The sequence below is a fragment of the Delphinapterus leucas genome, chromosome 11 (genome assembly GCF_059928025.1).
Source record: "Delphinapterus leucas isolate spDelLeu-1000000601 "Yukka" chromosome 11, BTC_Dleu_Yukka2, whole genome shotgun sequence".
NCBI lineage: Eukaryota > Metazoa > Chordata > Mammalia > Artiodactyla > Monodontidae > Delphinapterus > Delphinapterus leucas.
In genome coordinates this window covers 85139259-85159032 of record NC_143139.1, presented here as the reverse complement: position 1 = coordinate 85159032, position 19774 = coordinate 85139259, and the positions used below count along the sequence as shown (strand labels likewise).

General features: G+C 47.0%; 1 protein-coding gene across 10 annotated transcripts in view; it reads right to left on the bottom strand.

Annotated features, from left to right (window-relative positions):
• The window catches only part of CHST11 (carbohydrate sulfotransferase 11), a 284429-nt gene that overhangs the window by 234079 nt on the left and 30576 nt on the right, over nucleotides 1–19774 (bottom strand). Inside the window, exon 1 of one of the 10 annotated variants that reach the window (XM_022599891.3) lies at nucleotides 7480–13101. The exons of 8 other annotated variants lie outside the window; for them this stretch is intronic. In XM_022599891.3, the coding sequence (XP_022455599.1) occupies nucleotides 7480–7765 (286 nt within the window). In that variant the 5' untranslated portion in view covers nucleotides 7766–13101. Of the gene's footprint in view, nucleotides 1–7479; nucleotides 13102–19774 lie in introns of those variants that run through there. One more of the 10 variants, XM_022599893.3, reaches the window with a different exon arrangement.

Here is a 19774-nt window from a genome sequence, read left to right as displayed (position 1 = left end):
TTTGAAATGAAAGGGGCACTATTAATGATTATTCCAAGACAACCACAATAAACCAGGACTGTCCATGGCAAACCGGGGCACAGAGTCACTCCAACTATAAGGCCTTAGAGGGAGAGCACTTGTCTTACCTTGTTAACTCTGTCCCACCTTCTTAACCGAACAGCTCCCAGCATAGCACTGAAACACCATAGGCGCTAAATAATAAACATTTGTGGAATTGAATCTGTAAATAATAGGTACCAAAGGTACCAGCTACTATGGATTATGTCTCTGCAAAGGATGCTGTAGATTATTACAAAACACGATCATACCGGAAAAATCGCTGCTTCTGATATTCTATTTCGTTTCCACCATGGCTATTTTTAAATCTCTCACCAATAGTGATTTTGTGTATAATAATAATTAACAGTATTTATCACTGAGTCCTATGTATGTTAATTACAGTTGAGGAACCGCAGATACATTCTCCCAACAACCCTAACAAGGAAAGCATTTGTAGACCTAGTCTCTAAATGAAGCAACTGAGGCTCAGCGAGGATAAATAATTCCCATAAGGTCACAGACTCTGGCCAAGCTCATTCCCTTCCATTGACTAGAAAACTTACCAACCATAACATCTTACCTCCAGAGTGTTACTTCTCAAAACCATTTCACCGTTGACACAAGGGGGCGTAACATTCAGCAAACTATGCAAAGCCACGAAATCGATGACGCCTGGCCCAACTCTACCACTGCCTGTCTACTGTACTTCCTCTCACGTGATGTGGATTCAAACTAACTGAAAAAGAGGAGACCTGGAAGAACGCTAGTGATAACATACAGCACAGCCCTTCTTTGAGAAAAAGCAGGAAGGCAGAAACTGGCATCTTGATATGCAAATGTCAAATAAGCTTTGCTGGCCAGCCCCACAAATGGGACCCACAAACAGAATTTCCTAAGCGATAAAAAGAAGTGAGCACCTGCTACTGAGGCGAGGTGAGGGGAACAGTGGGAGGAGGGGAAAGAGATACTATTACTAAACAGAAGCGATGAAAATCACTTTGACGGAGGGAAGGGAATTTAAGCTGTAAACTCCATGAGGGTGGAGACTGGTTGAACTGAGCATTCTCTGGCACTTTGTCCAACTTCTTGTCAGTGAGACTCCACACAAAGCCTAGAAAATTCATCTCCCATAATGCTTTGATTGATGGCAGTGTCACATCTAACACAAGAGGTTCTTTCAAGTGAGATGTTCGTCTTTAACGTTCCCCCTCCACCCCACCTATTTTAAAGTATGTACAAATTTCCCAAATCCATAAAACTAGGGACTCTCGTGGGTACAACTCCTCAAACTACAAGCTACCAAAATACTTTCCAAGAACACAATGGGTTGTCGACTTCTCCGTTAAAAAAACAAACAAACAAACAAATTCAGGAATGTCACGTATACACTTGCAAGAATCACAAACCACCTTCTTTCTCATAAATACACTCCCAGGAAATTAGCTGAGCATCTCAATCCCAGCAAAGAGAAAGCTTTGTCTGCTGAACAAGAGACTCTCTTCATTAATGCCTCGCTTATATTGATTACGGAAGACATGCTGTACAAACGATGTTTCCACAACGAGGAGAAAGAAGCTGCAGTCACTAAATTCAATAGTCACCAACTCCCTGCAGACTAAATTCTGCTCCCAAAGCACATTCAGCTATCACTGATCTCAAAGGCTTTAAACCAAGCAAGTTGGGCACTGTGTCCCCGCAGCTGCCAGCTAGCAATACCACACATACAAACATTTAGCCTAAAAATGAACTGTGTTCTAGGAAAGGCACAGAGCGACAATCATAAATCATAAACAGCAGCTCACATCTCCAACCCCTCCTTCCTGGTTCCAAGATCCTCATTTTGTCACAGGGCTGTAGACCAACACCCAGTATTACGTGAAATGGAAGTAGGATCTGGTTAAGATTGGCTTAACAGTGAAGAGGTGTTAAAAAAAAAAAAAAAAAAAAAAAGAACGCTGCACATCTCTTACATAAACACTGTCATGGGAGGTCTCGCTAAACAGACAATGAACATATAGCTAGCTACATTTCTCTGCCCCATGGAGACCAAGCTCTGGCCAGCAGAATGGGAGCAGAAGTGATGGGAGCCGATTCCAGGTCTGGCTCAGGAAACTCAATGTCCTTATCCCTCTGCCTGGTTGCCTATAAAAAGGAGATGACCTTCAGAATGACCTTGGGAGCCTTGGGTTGAAAATGGCTGATCAACAAGATGGAAGGCGGCTGGGTCCCTGAAACACCAAATGGAGGAGAGCTGTCCCAGCAGGAACTCCTACTCTAGACTTCTGCGTGAGAAACTTTTCTTGGGTTCATTTACTGAGACTTGGTGATTTCTGTTACAGAAGCTAGTGTTACCTTGTATAATACAGGCAGTCATGAAGAGTCCATTTATAAGCATCTAAGAGCCCCTACTTGCTCTGGGGCTTCCTAAAATGTGCCTATCCACAGAACCCAGTGTCACTTGTGAATGCTACTCTTATTATGCGCCTCTGAAACCATAGCAGCATGGGGGCCTTCTCCCACAGTCTTTGGTCTTAGAACAAGGGTATCACAAGAGTGATGTAAAACTCCTGTCAATAGTTCCTCAACTGGTATTAAATGACGGCATATGAAAGGTTCTCTTCTAGATACCAAGGCACAGAGACGTGTTTCCTACCCTCTTAAAGAGGGGCTAACAGACACCCATCAACAAATACTGGACTTCAAACACACTATGATAGAAAAGAAGCATGTAGAAAACACAAAACAGTAGAGTACTATTACTTGTGTGGGGGAAGCTGGTTAGGAACGTTATCCAAGAGGAGATGATCTGGCAAAGGGCAGGAAGGATGACAACGATAATTCTGGTTGTGCCTGAGGTGGTGGTGGTGATGGTAGGTCAGCTATTCGAAGGACTGTCCCATCAAATGAACAATCACAGGAGATACTTTCCCCTGCCACCCTCACATTTTCTCACATGATCATCATATCCACACACACACACAAATCATATATCCTATGTCATAAGAATGATAATTGGGTGAGCGAGGGTTTGCCTGTGTAAGAAACTGTGAGGTTAGTAATTGTGGTAAGTCACCAAAATGGCCCCGTTTCTTCACCCCACCCTGAGGTACCCCTTTGGCCGTGGAAGTCTGCATGCCACTCCGGACAGCACATTCTGACTCTGAGCTCGGCCAGGGGACTTGCTTTGGTCAATGGGATGTGAGCTGACATCCCACAGTGGATTTAAAAGCACCTGTATGACTGGCTCACCGGCTCTTGCACCTCTGTCATATCCACGAGAGCTTGCCTTGGCAACCTTGCCAGGGGATGAGAGACACATGTGGAGCTGAGTCCAACTACCTCACTCATCCCAGCCAAGGCCCTTCTGGATCAGTGACCCTCAGACACGTGAGCAAGGCCAGCTATGGTCACAGGGCCCTCTGAACCACCAGATGCGTGAACAATAAACGGTTATTACCGTGTGCTACTGAAGCTTAGTGGTTGTTTGCTAGGCACCGTTATTACAGCAATAACCGGTGGAGTACTACTGTCATCATCCCTGTTTTACAGATGCGGAAACAGGGGCAAAGAGAAGTGAAGTAACTTCATCAAGGTTACACAACTGGTATGTGGCAAAACCGAAATTTGAAAGCAGGCAATGCTCTATAGTCTTTGCTCTTATCCATTTCATTCACCATAACTTCTCTCCATAAAGCAGTGAGAGTTGAATCTTTATCAGAAGGCAAAGCGCTCTGCCTGGGCTCCAGGTGGGGCCTCCAGTCTGGGAGGAGGGATCCTGGGTATCGTGCTAATTAGTGGCATTCACCTCCCTCTAGTCACTGATTTAGTGCTGACAGTGATGGGGACCACCTGCTCTCCCCGGGAGCTCTGCAACACCTGAGCTCTCCCTGCCTTTCCCTGCACTGCACTGTCACAGCTCAGATCCTTTTCCTCCAAAGATGCCTCCTCGGGGCCAGTGAAAGCGAGTCCCCCTAAAACCGAGTTCCCCTGCTGAGTTTACGATTAACCTCTCTATCCAAAACTTTATTCCCTTTCTTGTCCATCCCTGTTCCCCTCAGGATTGAGGAGTATCAAAGAAAAGGGGGGAATGAAACCAAGTAGGACCCTGCAGGGCCTTCCTGGGTACAAAAGCCCCTCCATGGCTCCCCACTTTTTGTTTGGCCGTCGGAGTTCCAAAGAGCAGACTCAAGCAGTTAACGATCAGGACAAGAGAGTCACAGCTCCTCCTGACGGGATATGGACAACAATCTGATGCACATGTTTGAGTTGTTCTGCACAAACTAAGACCCCTTAGTAGATGATGACTACTTGCTGACCGCAAGCATGGAGACCCCAGACTAGTTGGAACAAGGTTGATGATGGAGATTCCCGAAACATCACCCTGTTACCTGATCACCAATCAATCAGAAGAAGGCCCACAAGCTGCAGCCCTCACCCTAAATGTTGCCTTTAAAAACCCTTCCCTGAAAGCCATCGGGGAACTCGAGTCTTTGGAGCACAAGCTACCCATTTTCCTTTCTTGGCACCCTGCCGTAAACACTGTGTTTTCCTTCACCACCACCGGTGTCAGCAGATTGGCTTTGCTGTGTGTCGGGCAAGCAGATCCAAGTTTGGTTCGGTGACACCCACACCTGGAGCCAACAGGGGCTTCCTCTCCACTCACCCTCCTCCCCATGCTCACCCCCTGCCAGGCTTTCCAGCATCATCTTTTCACCTTTACCAGGAAACCTGCACAAATGCCTCCAGCACCTGCCTCTGCTCTCACCTCCCTTACCTCCACTTCTTGCTTCCGGAGTGCTTAAGCCCGGCTTTGAGGTTATCCCATTTGGAAGTCAACTGTTCTGGCAGCCAGCTCTATTTGTCCCCTCTTCCCTCCCCACTCTGCCTCCTCTTTCCAAGTAATGAACGACGGCTTGGCAGAGAAAGCATAACCCTCTGCCAAAATAAAAAGTCTGTCAGAACAACCCGCAAGAGTTACTGTGTCCTCTTACCCCTCCGCCTGGCCGGGTTTCCTGTGCGTTTTTCACCTCTGCCGAACACCATGGTACCAAAGGTGACCACTCTAACCTCAGCACTAGGACTACGTTTCTCTAAGTGGCACACCAGTACAGAATCTTCTGGGCTGCTTATTTGAAATGCAGGTTCCTGAGCTTGGCCCTAATGAATTAGACTACCTGAGGGAGGCCTTAGAAGCTGTATTCATACATAGTAAGTTTCCCACATGATTCTAATGCACTAACTCTTGAAAATAGTCTTCCTAGTGACAACCTTCAGTTGCAGGCCTAGAACGATACTGGTCCACAGTCAGCAGGTATAAAATTTATGCTTCATCTCACATCAGCCTCATTTCAACTCTAGAAGTGGGTACAATTTTTCTCCCATTTTAGAGATGAGGAAACTGAGGCTTTGAGAAATTAAATAATTCCCAGGTCACATGGCTAATACGTGGTAATGCTGGCTTTGAACAAAGATCAACCCCATGCTCTAAACCTGTTCTGAAATCCTCATACACTAGATGACTTCGGTATTTCCAAAACCTGATGATACTGGGTATCTATGTTCACTTGTCATGTTTCCCATTTACCCATAAAAGTGTCATTAGAATGAAAACTCAGAAAACAGGCACCTTATTTTTAGGAAATTCTCTCCATACTCACTTTTGATGAGCGAGTGTAGTGTAACTGTGTTCCACGGACGTGAAGAACACTGTTGATTTTACATCTATTCCAGCCTCAATTTCCCACCCAGTGCCAGAGGGTGGAGTGACTTACAAGGAAAATTGACACTAGCTGTCTTTATAATTCACCATCACAGACATAATCATTTGTGCCTCCTTCCAACTAATCCTATTTTAGCAAAGCATTAGGCACAAAGTAGGTAAATAATGAAATGCTGCAAAAACAGAGCTGAATTGCTAAGCAAATAATAACAACGGTAATAATGAAAGTAACAGCTGCACTTATTGACTGCTTGCCAAGGCCAACTTCTTTACAGATATCATCTTATTTGAGCCCAAGTAATATCTCTCCCCAATTTACAGACGAATGAACCTAAACGTTTAGAGGCTGAGTAACTTGCCCAAGGTCACACAGCTAATTAAGTAGCAGAGCTGTGATTCCAACCCACATCAGCGTCACTCTGAAATCAACTGCTGTAAAAACACTTTCTATACAAAGAGTGGTCCCCAGGAGGGCAGCATCAACATGGACCAGGAGCTTATTAGAAATGCACAATCTCAGGCCACTCCCCAGACCTACTGAATCAGGACTTACACAGTTAAGTCAGAGCAGCATTTGTCCAAACCACGGTTTCTCAGCCTCAACGCTCCTGACATTTGGGGCTGAATAATTCTTTGCTGTGGGGTTCTGTCCTGTGCAGTGTAGGATGTTTAGCAGCATCCCTGGTTTCTACCCACTAGATGCCAGTAATAACTCCCCTTCCTCCCCAAGTGATGATGACCAAAAATATCTACAGCTGTATCCAATGTCCCCTGGGAGAGCAAAAGAGCCCCCAGCTGAGAACCACTGGCTAGATGAGAGTGCTTTTCTGCTGGGCTGAATTTCTGGCATGGAGTAGAGGTTTGTATGCACAAATGAGAGGCCTGTCTGTCTCCTAGGGGTCTGGAAGCCAAAAAAGAACCTCTGGGTTCCAAGGACTGGGTTCTAGGTCTGCCACTGCCTGCCCTGTGAAGCTGGGAGTGACAGAATCAGACCTGCACCTCAGCATTCAGCCCCACCACCAAAAAAAGCTGACCTAGAGCAGGGCTCCTCCAAACCTCGCTGCGTATGAGAATCACCTGGAAGTTGTTTTGAAAAATACAGATTAGGGGCTTCCCTGGTGGCGCAGTGGTTAAGAATCCGCCTGCCAGTGCAGGGGACACGGGTTCGAGCCCTGGTCTGGGAAGATCCCACATGCCGCAGAGCAACCAAGCCCGTGCACCACAACTACTGAGCCTGCTCTCTAGGGCCCACGAGCCACAGCTACTGAGCCCGCGTGCTACAACTACTGAAGCCCGCGAGCTGAGAGCCTGCGCTCCGCAACAAGAGAAGCCACCGCAGTGAGAAGCCCGTGCACCGCAATGAAGAGTAGCCCTCGCTCGCCGCAACTAGAGAACGCCCGCGCACAGCAACAAAGACCCAACGCAGCCAAAAATAAATAAATAAATTTATAAAAAAAGTAAATAAAAATACAGATTAGGTGGTGCCCTCCCCACAAAGCCCCCCACCCCCGCCGGGCCCTGGAATCAGCTTCTCTAATAAATAAGCTCCTCAAGATATTCTAATGCACTTCATCCCTGAACTGGTTTTTAGGAAGCACTAGACCAGAACATTTCAAAAGGCCCCCAATTCTAGGATTTGACCCTCTTTGTCAGTGACTCAGGCCTCCTCCCGACCCAGAGGTGCTACTGACTCCAAAGAGAAAGAAACCAAACCCTACCGAGAGTCCTCAAGCTGCTCCGTGCGATCCAAACAGCATGAAGCACACACGGGGCCCCAGCAGGGGCTCCGGGCACACAGCGGCCGCATCCCACCTCCAGCGTGGCACTCGGCAAGAATGAACGCAGCGCGCGGGCCCTGACCGTCTTTAAGTGCTGCGGAAACCTGCCGCTAATTACGTTAGCACAGTCAGATGGCGTCGGGTGGGGCGGGGCTCCTCCAGCCAGGGGCAGTCGTGGGAAATGAGATGCACACGTGAGGCTCTTTCCACAGCTGCAAAACTGCATGCAGTGCGAGCGCAGGCCCGTTGGAGAGGTTCCTTCCCAGCCGCTCACTCTCCGGCAGCGAGACCTGATTGCGAGGATGCTGCCCTGAGTGTATGGGGTATCCCCAGGGAAGAGAGCCAGAGGGCCGGAACCATTTCCTGACGACGGCGCGCTCAGTCGAAGGTACTCAAAAGAGCCAGAAAGACACAGCTGACGTTTACGGAGAGCACCCAACACGCGTGCACCGCCTCCTTCACCCCAGCACAAGCCACGCTGCGAGGAAGCCTGAGAGCCTCTATCTTACAGATTAGGAAACTGAGGCTCAGAGCTCAAGAGTAATTTGCTCCAGGACACCCAGCACTTACGGTGGGACGGGAAGTGGGCTCATTTTTAAGAACCTCAGAGGCCCCATCTTGTTGCTTTTTTATTTCCTGTATCTGAAGGGAACTTTCCTGAACCAACTTTAATATTCAGCCAACACCCCCAAGGGTGTAAGTAGAAGCCGGGACTGCTGGGGCACCTGGCCCCAGAAACAGACCTGCAATTCCTAGAGTTAAACACCAAGTTACTATGACCAAGTCTCTGCCCTAGAGCAAAGCAACTGAGGGGCTTTCTGAGCTCAAAAACACTAGGTTGAGCCCAAAAGCATTTTACCACTTTTAATTCATGAATCTGCCCAGTGATATTTTTTCTCTCTCCTTACAAGGATTTTCTTTTTCTTCCCATAAATCCTCATCCATTCAGTCACAGCCCTTCTTTTTGGCTTTTCCCATCAGTTCCTGAAACAGAGAAAGGGGTTAGAGGTCCTAATGGGTCCCATGTGCTGATGGTGGCCAGAATCCCCAGAAGGGATCAAGGTAGCCCTGCCATGAACCAGGTGAGAGGAGGCCAGCTTCCCAGTTCTGAAATACGTGCTGGGGACAGAGGGCCACAGGCCGAAAGTCTCACTGGTCAAGTCCAATTAAGTAGAGGTGCTCCCAGATGAAAAATGGAAAGAACTCTGTTGGCTGCTTTGTATGGGCCAGGAGCTGCTGTAAGCATTTACACAGATTTGCTCTTTTATTCCTAAACGCACACACACTTTTTTTTTATTATTAATTAATTTATTTATTTTTGCTGTGTTGGGTCTTAGTTTCTGTGCGAGGGCTTTCTCTAGTTGTGGCAAGCGGGGGCCACTCTTCATCGCGGTGCGCGGGCCTCTCACTATCACGGCCTCTCGTTGCAGGGCATAGGCTCCAGACGCGCAGGCTCAGTAGTTTGTGGCTCACGGGCCTAGTTGCTCTGCGGCATGTGGGATCCTCCCAGACCAGGGCTCGAACCCGTGTCCCCTGCATTGGCAGGCAGATTCTCAACCACTGCGCCACCAGGGAAGCCCCCGCACACACACACTTTTAAAGATGGGTTACTCAGCCATAACGAAGAATGAAATAATGCCATTTGCGGCAACATGCATGGACCTAGAGATGATCACGCTAAGTGAAGTGTCAGATAAATATCATTTGATATCACTTATATGTGGAATCTAAAAAAAAACAAGTGAACTTATTTACAAAACAGAAATAGATTCACAGACATAGAAAACAGATGTATGGTTACCAAAGGGGAAAGTGGGAGGGGGATAAATTAGGAGTTTAGGATTAACAGATACACACTACTATATATAAAATAGATAAAACAACAAGGACCTATTGTATAGCACCGGGGACTACAGTCAATATCTTGTAATAACCTATAATGGAAAAGAATCTGAAAATAATATATATACTTTCATTTTTTTAATTTAATAAATAAATAAAGGTGGGTACTAATTACCATCCCCAATTTGCAGGTAGGCAATGAGACTGAGAAGGTTAATGACTGCCCAAGTTTTATGGTGTGAATGTTTGTTTCCCTCCAAAATTCACAGGTTGAAATCCTAACTCCCAAAGATAATGGTATTAGGAGGTGGGGCCTTTAGAGGTGCCTAAATCATACGGTGGAACTCTCAGGAAGAGAATTAGCACCCTCATAAAAGGGGCTCCAGAAAGATCCCCAGCCCCTTCCATCAGGTGAGGACATCAGGTGAGGAAAGATCCCCAGCCCCTTCCATCAGATGAGGGCCCTCATCTGACCGTGCTGGTGCCCTGATCTCAGACTTCCAGCCTCCAAAACTATGAGAAATAAATTTGCTCTGTATAAGCTACCCAGTCTGTGGTGTTTTGTGAGAGTGGCCCAAACAGACTGCGACCAAAGTCGCACACCTAAGAAGAGACAGAGGTGGGGTTTGAACACAGGCCATGCGATGCCACTACACCACCGCGGGGAACGTTTGGCAAGGCGTTTATATTAGTCCCGTGCGCCCACAGTTCCTTCTCCCTTGTAACTAACACCTTTAATCACATGATACAGATCTGTAGGTAATGCCTAATCTATCATCTAAGACCTGGCCACACCAAGGGTGGTCCTCAGACCAGCAGCAGGAGGATCACCGGGGAGCTTGTTAGAAATACTCCTCAGCCCTGCCCCAGACCTCCTGAATCCAGTTTGAGAAGCGCTGATAAGATCCTTATCTTCCCGATTCAATATAAGGATCTGCCTCAGAGTTCTGCTCTCCTGGGCTCTGGTCCTCAGGAGTTTCTGGAGTCCAACAGAAGATTTTTTCATTTGCGTTGCTGTACTCCCTTCAAACTCTTTCCCGAAGATTCCCCTTGGTCTCTCCCTTCTCCACCTCATCGGTGCATGTGATGGTTTGAATTGCACAACGTCTGTCAGCTGCCCAATTTAGCACCCGCCACTGCCTTCCAGAGAGCTCGCATGTTAATTGTCTCACACACGCAGTGGGTGGTGGCTAAAAAGTTCAAAGACTGATTGCAGGGCAGATGGAAATTATCACTCATGAATCAAATGATCTCCATCCAATTAAATGACTAGCAATCTGGTGAGAAGACATGAGCTCTGTTTGGGGGCTCATGTCTTTGTCTGTTTGGCTGCATAGCAACCAACAGGTACAAGTGTATCTCCATTAACTGAATTATCTGGCCAATCCAGTCTGTTGTAAAAACCACGCGTGTAGAAGGAACAGGAAAGAGCAGCTGAGGTCCTGGAGGTGCTGTCAGGGGAAGAGGGGAAGGTCACGTGTTTGCTCACAGCTGTGCCTTACCCAAACCGGCATTAATACATTCCCCAGTGACTGACACCAGGGTTTGGTGGAAGGCACTTGAGACTCGCCCTGAGGACTTCCCTGGTGGTGCAGTGGTTAAGACTCCATGCTCCGTGCTTCCACTGCAGGGGACGTGGGTTCAATCCCTGGTCCAGGGAACTAAGACCCCGCACGGCCAAAAACAAAAGACTCCCCCTGTGTTCTGAGGGGGAGGAGGGCTCCTTCCTCCTGCATCTGGGGGCACCTGAAGGAGCTCGACAGGTGCAAACTATAACTACAAGTTCACTCCCTCCTGGCTGACGTTACGGCCGGCGCTGGGGCTGAGCGCTTTTCCTGCATGAGCTGATTTAATCCTCACAAATGCCCAGGAGGGTGCTCCCCATCCCAACCTGAGCCCATTCTGCAGGTCAGCTGAGTATCTGCAAGCTTCAATGACTTGCTCAAGGCCAAGGATCTAGTTGTGGTCGGGCAAGGATTTGAACTGAGGATTCGACCATCAAACGCTAGACCACATTCCCCAAGAGAGAGAAAGGTACTCTGAGCCCAGCACCTTCCATTCGGTGCCTCCACAGGATTACCCAGCAAAATTAGGGTGTTTGCCTCCAGGGACCTGGTGTTTGCCCTCTTGTTACTTCCTGGATGCCAGGGTCCCACTATGTATACACCCAGGAGGCACTCTAACACCTGTCCTCCCCTGGTAACTCCTAGGTGCGGGCTGTACAGTCAAGGGCAGAAACCTGCAAAAGACAGATGGACTCGGGGTCCGGCTATGAATGCAAGTGGGAGGGGTCCTATCTCGAGCATCTTTCTACTCCATACCCAGACCCTGGTCTCATCTCTTATTCCAGAATGCTCTGAAAAGCTGCTCCACTTTTCTGCCCCTCTCTCTCTAAGACTGAGAAGCCCAGAGCCCTTGCTTGCAATCCTCAAGGACTCCAAGAGGAATGAAGCGTCCTTACCAACAGGCCCTTGTCTACAATGAATGCCGGTCCTGTGCTAGGGATGGAATCAAAAGGCTCTATTCAACCCCCTTGATCAAACCTACCTTCCCGCCCGGGACCCTACAGAGACCAGAACCTGAGGAACCTCCCCTCATTTTATTCCCTAATGTCCCAGACTAGCCAGCCTGCTGCAATAGTTCAATTCCTCTCCTTCCTTACTGCGGAGAATCACACGCATTGACACGAAAAGCCTGTGGATGAGTGAGTCCCACACCAACCTAGGGTGAAAAATGACTGGCAGCTGTGTCATCCACCTGAAAACCCACAATGCAAGGGATCTGTAATTCTTCTACCAAAGTAGGTTTTGTGGCGAAAAGTACACCTGCAACTTCAGTAAATCCAGCATCATAATCATGGCATTTTATTCCTCTGCCCCTTTCCTGTTGAATGCCCCTCTCTTAGCTCATGTCATCCTTTCTATCCCTTCACAGAGAAACGCCACGCCAAACACAAATCAGTCTTGTATGAGTAAGACACCAAAGGGCAGAAGACATCAGAAGTTCATTCACCTTCTCCCTCTCTCATCCATTTCTGGATCCTTGGTTCATTTTGCCCCCGCTAGTCATGTGGCTTAAAACAAACATTTAAAATTCTCTGTGCCGCTTATCACCAAGCTAGGACTGATAAATCCAAACCCTTACCTCCCAATGTAAAAAAAAAGAGGCCACTAAACCCTTAGCAAGCACCAGGCCCTCCTAAAGGGAGGCAATAATATACGTTAAGGAAATAAAAGGAGAGCTCACATGTAAACTGCCAGGTATTAATGCAAAGTAATAAACCAGGAAAAGGCCCAACAGCAATGTTTTATGAAGACAAAGCAAGAACTTCTCCCAAGGAGGGGGGAGGTCAAGAACAGAGCTTCTAATCGAATAAACCAAAGCGGAAAAAGCAAACTATTAATAGGCCGGGGCTGGGCAAATGTATCTCAGAAGATAGCTACAGGGAAACACAGTAAGAGCTTAAGGGTCACCTGGGGTGTTGGATTAAAAGTTCACAGTCAAATCCTGCAAAGCCATATGAACCTTACTTAGCTCTATCAAAAAATACTGATGGGGCTTCCCTGGTGGCGCAGTGGTTGAGAGTCCGCCTGCCGATGCAGGGGACACGGGTTCGTGCCCCGGTCCGGGAAGATCTCACATGCCGCGGAGCGGCTGGGCCCGTGAGCCATGGCCGCTGAGCCTGCGCGTCCGGAGCCTGTGCTCCACAACGGGAGAGGCCACGGCAGTGAGAGGCCCGCGAACCGAAAAAAAAAAAAAAAAAAAAATACTGATGGAGTTTTTCCCTGCTGGGCCCCAGGCTGCCTGTACCAGGCACAGGGGGCTCAGAGAATGCCCTAGACCCTACAGTGGCAGCCTCGTGGCCAGGGAGGATGCCCAGAAAATGGTAACAAGAGAAAAGAGGGGGCAGAATGAGAGGAGGGGGCGCTGAGGTCCTAGACCATGGCAGGAGGCAGACTGAGGCCCTGGAGACCCCACGTTTTTTTTTTGTTTTTTTTTTTCCGGTTCGCGGGCCTCTCACTGTCGAGGCCTCTCCCATTGCGGAGCACAGGCTCTGGACGCGCAGGCTCAGCGGCCATGGCTCACGGGCCCAGCCGCTCCGCGGCATGTGGGATCTTCCCGGACCGGGGCACGAACCCGTGTCCCCTGCATCGGCAGGCGGACTCCCAACCACTGCGCCACCAGGGAAGCCCCCACGCTTATTTTTGATGATTCCTCTTCCTGTCTTTTCTCTTTTTTTTTTTTTTTGGTCTGAATTCTCCAGTATTGAGCTACCTGCTGTCCAGACTTAAGTGTATATTTGATTTACACAATAATGACTACATTATACCCCCAAAGCTGTCATGACCCAGCAGCATGGATCTGTATCCATTTGTCAGGGCACACTGTCTCCAAGTCTTCCCTCCCTCTTGACGTTTTCTTGCTGAAGCCAAGGTGAAAGAAGGCAGAGTCTGGCCCCAGAGCTGCATAAAGTTAATGACCCAACAAGCAATTGCTGTTCCAGGCTTTGGGGCGGTGCGGGGTCGAAGAACAGTCCAGCCACTTGGACACGGGGTTCCCCCAGTTTCTCCCTTCCCACCCCATTCAGATGAGGAACCAGAAGGAGGCTACAGGCGTCTCTACCTCAACTGTTGAGGCTCCAATGACTGGTTACAGGCCTCACCCCAGCTCTGATTGAGGCTCAAAGATACCCACCCCCGCCCCTCACCCTCATCCCCACCCCAGTGGCCTCTACAGAAAGCCCCGGTGCAGAGGAATACATCAGAACTGCGTGCTTCTCCACAGGAAACAAACTTACGGTTACCAAAGGTGAAAGGGAGAGGGGGAAGCATAAGTTAGGAGTTTGGGGTTAACAGATACAAACTACTACACGTAAAGTAGATAAGCAAGAAGGACTTCCTATATAACACAAGGAATTATATTCAATATCTTACAATAATCTATAATGAAAAGTAATCTGAAAACATATATATAACTGAATCACTTTGCTGTATACCTGAAACTAACACACATTGTAAATCAACTGCACTTCAATGAAAAAATGGATGAGAAAAAAAAACTGTCTGCTTCTCTAACAGCCTCTAAGAAAGGGATAAAAAACCTAGCACTCCTTCCCTCCCCACAGAAAAGATTCACCAATAAGCATTTGCTAAGCGCTTGCTCTATCCTTTGGCATCCAGGTGAATTGAAAAACAAGAACCATGGACCAGACAGAGAGACCTAAATTAAACTAATCCTGGGGGGAAAAAAAGGAGGAGGACCGGCAATAGTGAGCCATTGAAGGTTGTGGAGCAATAGAGTGGCGGCCATGTTGAAAAGGGGTTAAAAAGATAAAGACACAATGAGAAGAAATTCAAAACTGAATCACCTCTTTCTTCTTACTGCTGGTAAAGAATGGTAACAAAAATAACCCCTTCCTCCAGCCACCTAAAAACTATTAGAAGTTTTCTCAAAGAAAATTTTCACCATTTTATCAGCTGCAAAAGACTATTAAAATCAATAGCTGGGGCTTCCCTGGTGGCGAAGTGGTTGAGAGTCCGCCTGCCGATGCAGGGGACGCGGGTTCGTGCTCCGGTCCGGGAAGATCCCACATGCCGCGGAGCGGCTGGGCCCGTGAGCCATGGCCGCTGAGCCTGCGCGTCCGGAGCCTGTGCTCCGCAGCGGGAGAGGCCACAACAGTGAGAGGCCCGCGAAACGGAAAAAAAAAATCAATAGCTAACTCAAGCATTCAGCCCTTTGAACTGAATCCTCCCCACATCCGCTTGAATGGGCTCTCGGAAATCATTAAGACTTGCACAAATAACCAAGAAGACCCCTTCCCGACAAGTCAGATAACCCAGAAGTGAAACTTACTGAAATCTTCAATGAAAAGGGTCTCTTAGGGAAGTTTCCAACAAAAGCATCTTTGAAGGCCTGGCCCTCCTGTGAACTCTGCAGTAGCTTACTGTGGTCATGAGACACTAACACTATCCCTATTCTCCACGGGCACATCCCTTTGTTCTTCTGGCTTTTTACTGGGCTGAAGTGAAGCTCACCCTGGCAGTTGAAGGTTCCCCTAAAATCTAGTCACTCTTCATTCTATCTGCTTGTCTCCCTGTAATGGTTGGCAGTAAAGCCTTTTAAATAAAAATGGACACATATGCTTAGGAAAACGTTTTACATCTTCCATCTTACCCACGCACAGACCAGGAGGGAGAGAGGGCACCCCTCCACCCACAAAGATGGAGACGTTATTAAGGTGAAACGTGATGTCCAACATCCCTGGAGCTATAGGATGGAACGAAGTAGGGGACAGGAAGAATGACCCAGGAAATGCCCACCAGCAGCTCATGCAGGGCAGAGTGGCCACGGACAAAGTAAACGGCTTGTCAAGGAGCAGCTGGCTTCAGCACGCTTGCTGTCACCCGGCCCTCCTCCCCTCCATGCCATCTTACCCCTATCACTGATCCAGGGCCTCAGAAAGTGGGGGACAAAGAAGACAGAAATCAACATACAGGAGGAAAGGTTAGTGGAGGCCAACAGACTTCGGCCCCTCTTAGAAAAACCCAGGAAACAACTAAAGAAGAAAACTCCAAGGTAACTATTTGTAGAAAAAATAGTATGTGAACTTCTTTTTCATTCACAAGGTACTCAAGAAGTTGTGACAACATCAGAGGAATGAACTCATGTATGAGCTTGCTAGGACTGCCACAAAAAATACCACCGACTGGGGGGCTTAAACAACAGACATTTATTGTCTCACTGTTCTGGAGGCTAGAAGTCTAAGATCAAGGTGTCAGGGAAGTGTTGATTTCTTCTGAGGCCTCTCTCTTCAGCTTGCAGACGGCCACCTTCTCCCTGTTTCCTTACATGGTCTTTCCTCTATGAGCACGGGCCTCTGCTGTCTCTTTGTGTGTCCAAATTTCCTCTTACAAAGACACTAGTCCGACGGGATTAGGGCCCACCCATATGACCTCATTTTAACTCAATCACCTCTTTAAAGATCCTGTCTCGGTTCAGCCCGTAACAACTGTTAATGACAGTAACTGTCCTTTAAGGCATATGACAGTCATATTATACCAGGTCTCTGATGCACCTCAGCTTGTTAAATCTTTGCAGAGGTCCCATGAGGGCAGACAGTCTCCTTTATAAGTCATGGATAAGGGTTCCAAGTGTCACACAGTTAGACGGTGGCTGAATTATCCACAGCGTAAGTATAAAGATAGGTCTGAGCCCAGGACGGGGATGAGCAGGCCTGCCTTCCCCAGCTCCAGTGGAAAGACTGTTTCTAGACGGCAAATTCTTTCAGACCCCCCAGTTCAGTGATCTTCAGAACACACCATAAAACTCATCCTTCAAACTCTGTGTAGGATTTTGTGATAGGAAACGACACATCATGGGTTTTTCTGTCTTGTTTAAAAAAAAAAACAAAAGAAAGTTTTAGGGGATGAGTCTGTGAGTTGAGTTCTTAATGGAGACTTGATTTTATGGTGCCAAAATAAGACAACTGTAAACAAAACATCTCAAAGAGTGAGGAGTAGGCCTGCAAATTTCATTGGCCCTGTGCCATTATTTACTGATAGGATTAGCAGATGTGAGTGTGGAATTGCTCCCCTGGCTTGAAATAACGAAATGTATTTTTCCTAATGTAATTTGAAGCGTTTGTTAATACAATAATCCAACACAAACATGAGAAATGATATGGGGAATTGTGGCCAGCAGTCACTTCAATAACATCCTAAAGGAAAACTGACTAATATTAGTCCTGATCCAAAAACACAATTAAAGAAGATAAAGATTAACAAAAAATAAACCAAGTACGGTCGGCCCTCTGTATCTGCAGGTTCCACACCCACGGATTCAACCAAACACGGAACAAAAAAAATTTTTTTTTTAATTTCCTAGTCTCTCACCTTCTGAGAGGGACCGCTTTCTGCCTATGGAATAAACTCGCTTCCACTTTAAAAAAAAATGTCCAGAAAGTTCCAAAAAGCAAAACTTGAATTTGCCATGCACTGGCAACTATTCATACAGCATTCACATTGTATTTACAACTATTTACACACGATTTACATTGTATTGGGTATAAGTAATCTAGGGTCGATTTAAAGTGTACAGGAGGATGTGCATAGGTTATACGCAAATACTACGCCATTTTATTCAAGGGACTTGAGCATCCGAGGATTCTGGTATCTGCGGGAGATCCTGGAACCAATCCCCCGAGAATATCAAGGGAAGACTGTACTTGACATTTATTTTTAAGTTGGCAGGCATTCCAATGCTTCCATGGCTTTCTAGAAAATCCAGGGGCTCTAAGAATAAACCCTCTAATGCAATAACAGCTCATTAACTCAACATCCCCCTCCCCCTAACAGTATGCACACACAGAATAGAAACCAAATTCAGGAGTTGAATAGTGTCATGAAAAAATATTCAAAATTATGTCTCTTTCCTCACTTTTTCTATTATTTACTCAAGGCTTAGGGGAATTCAGGCCAAAACAGCACCGAGTCTTTTACAAGCCAAGGGCTTAAGAGACTTGGCCACTATTTGTGGAGTCCTGGCTTTGGGCTTTACACACTTCCATAACCACTGACGCATGGGCCTTATTCTGGAATCTTCAACTCCGGAGCTCATGAAGGATCTCTATTCTCGAGGAAGGATCTCATTATCTATTATACCTTTTGTGATATGGGTCAGCTCAGGATGTGAATTTTAAACAGCTTAGCTAGTTAGGAAAAAGGAGGCAGAGAATTCTCTGGAAGCCAGACAGCCAGGTTCAAATCCAGATGTAAGCTTTTACTAGTTGTATGATCTTGGGTAAGTTACTCAAAGTCTCCGAGCCTCAATTTCCTCATCTGTAAAATGGGGTAAAATGGAACCTTCCTCAGGGATTTCCCTGATGGTGCAGTGGTTAAGAATCCTCCTGCCAATGCAGGGGACATGGGTTCGAGGCCTGGTCCGGGAAGATCCCACATGCTACAGAGCAACTAAGCCCATGTGCCACAACTACTGAAGCCCACGTGCCTAGAGCCTGTTCTCTGCAACAAGAGAAGCCACCACAATGAGAAGCCTGCGCACTGCAATGAAGAGTAGCCCCCGCTCGCCGCCACTAGAGAAAGCCCAAGCAGGGCAACAAAGATCCAATGCAGCCAAAAATAAATAAATAAATAAACTTACTATTTTTTTAAAAAAAAAAGGGCTTCCCTGGTGGCGCAGTGGTTGAGAGTCCGCCTGCCGACGCAGGGGACACGGGTTCGTGCCCCGGGCCGGGAGGATCCCACATGCGCGGAGCAGCTGGGCCCGTGAGCCATGGCCGCTGAGCCTGCGCGTCTGGAGCCTGTGCTCCGCAACGGGAGAGGCCACAGCAGTGAGAGGCCCGCGTACCGCAAAAAAAAGAAAAAACGGAACCTTCCTCATAGAGTGGTAGTAAAGGTCAAGTCATGCGAGATACAATATTTGGAAGACTTAATCAACAGTTGCTATTAGTTTGGATTAGTACCAATGTATATATTGATTACAACATAAAGTATATAAAGTAATAAAACTGCACTGTTTAACTATAATGAGATACCACCTCACATCCACAAGGATGGCTGCTATCAAAACAGAAAATAACAAGCGTCAGCGTGGATGCAGAGAAATAGAAACGCTTGTGCGCTGTTTGTAAGAATATAGAATGGTGCAGCTGCTACAGAAAACAGTACAGTGGTCCCTCAAAAAATTACAAACAGAATTCCTATATGACCCAGCCATCCCACTTCTGGATAGAAAAACCGAAAGAAGTGAAAGTAGGCTCTCAAAGAGATATTTGCATACCCACGTTTAACCACTGTTCACAACAGCCAAGAGGCAGAAGCACCCACACATCCACTGACAGATGAACGGATAAAGAAAACGCGGTGCGCACACACAGTGGAATATTATTCAGCCTTTAAAAAGGAAGGAAATTCCGACACACACCCCAACATGGATGAACGTTCAGGACGTTATGTTAAGTGAAATAAGTCAAGTCACAAGACAGATACTACTTTATGAGACACCTAGGTAGTCAAATTCCAAGAGACAGAAAGTGAAAGGGTGGTTGCCAGGGGTTGAGAGTAGGCGCCATGGGGAATTGTTTAACGGATACAGTTTTGCAAGTTGCGAAGAGTTCTCGACATGGGTTGCACAATGATGTGAATATACTTGACATTACTGAACTGCACACCTAAAAATGTTTAAAATGGTAAATTTTATGTTATTTTTTTTTACAATCAATTTTTTAAAAAAATCTCTCCACCCAGAAAAGCAACTGCATCGTTTACATGTTTTTAAAAAATGACCTCTAGATGCCTCCAAGTCAGTCAGCTAGCCCCCATCCCACCCCACCCCACCCCAGGGTTATTATTCAGAATTCATGGCAATTTGCAGA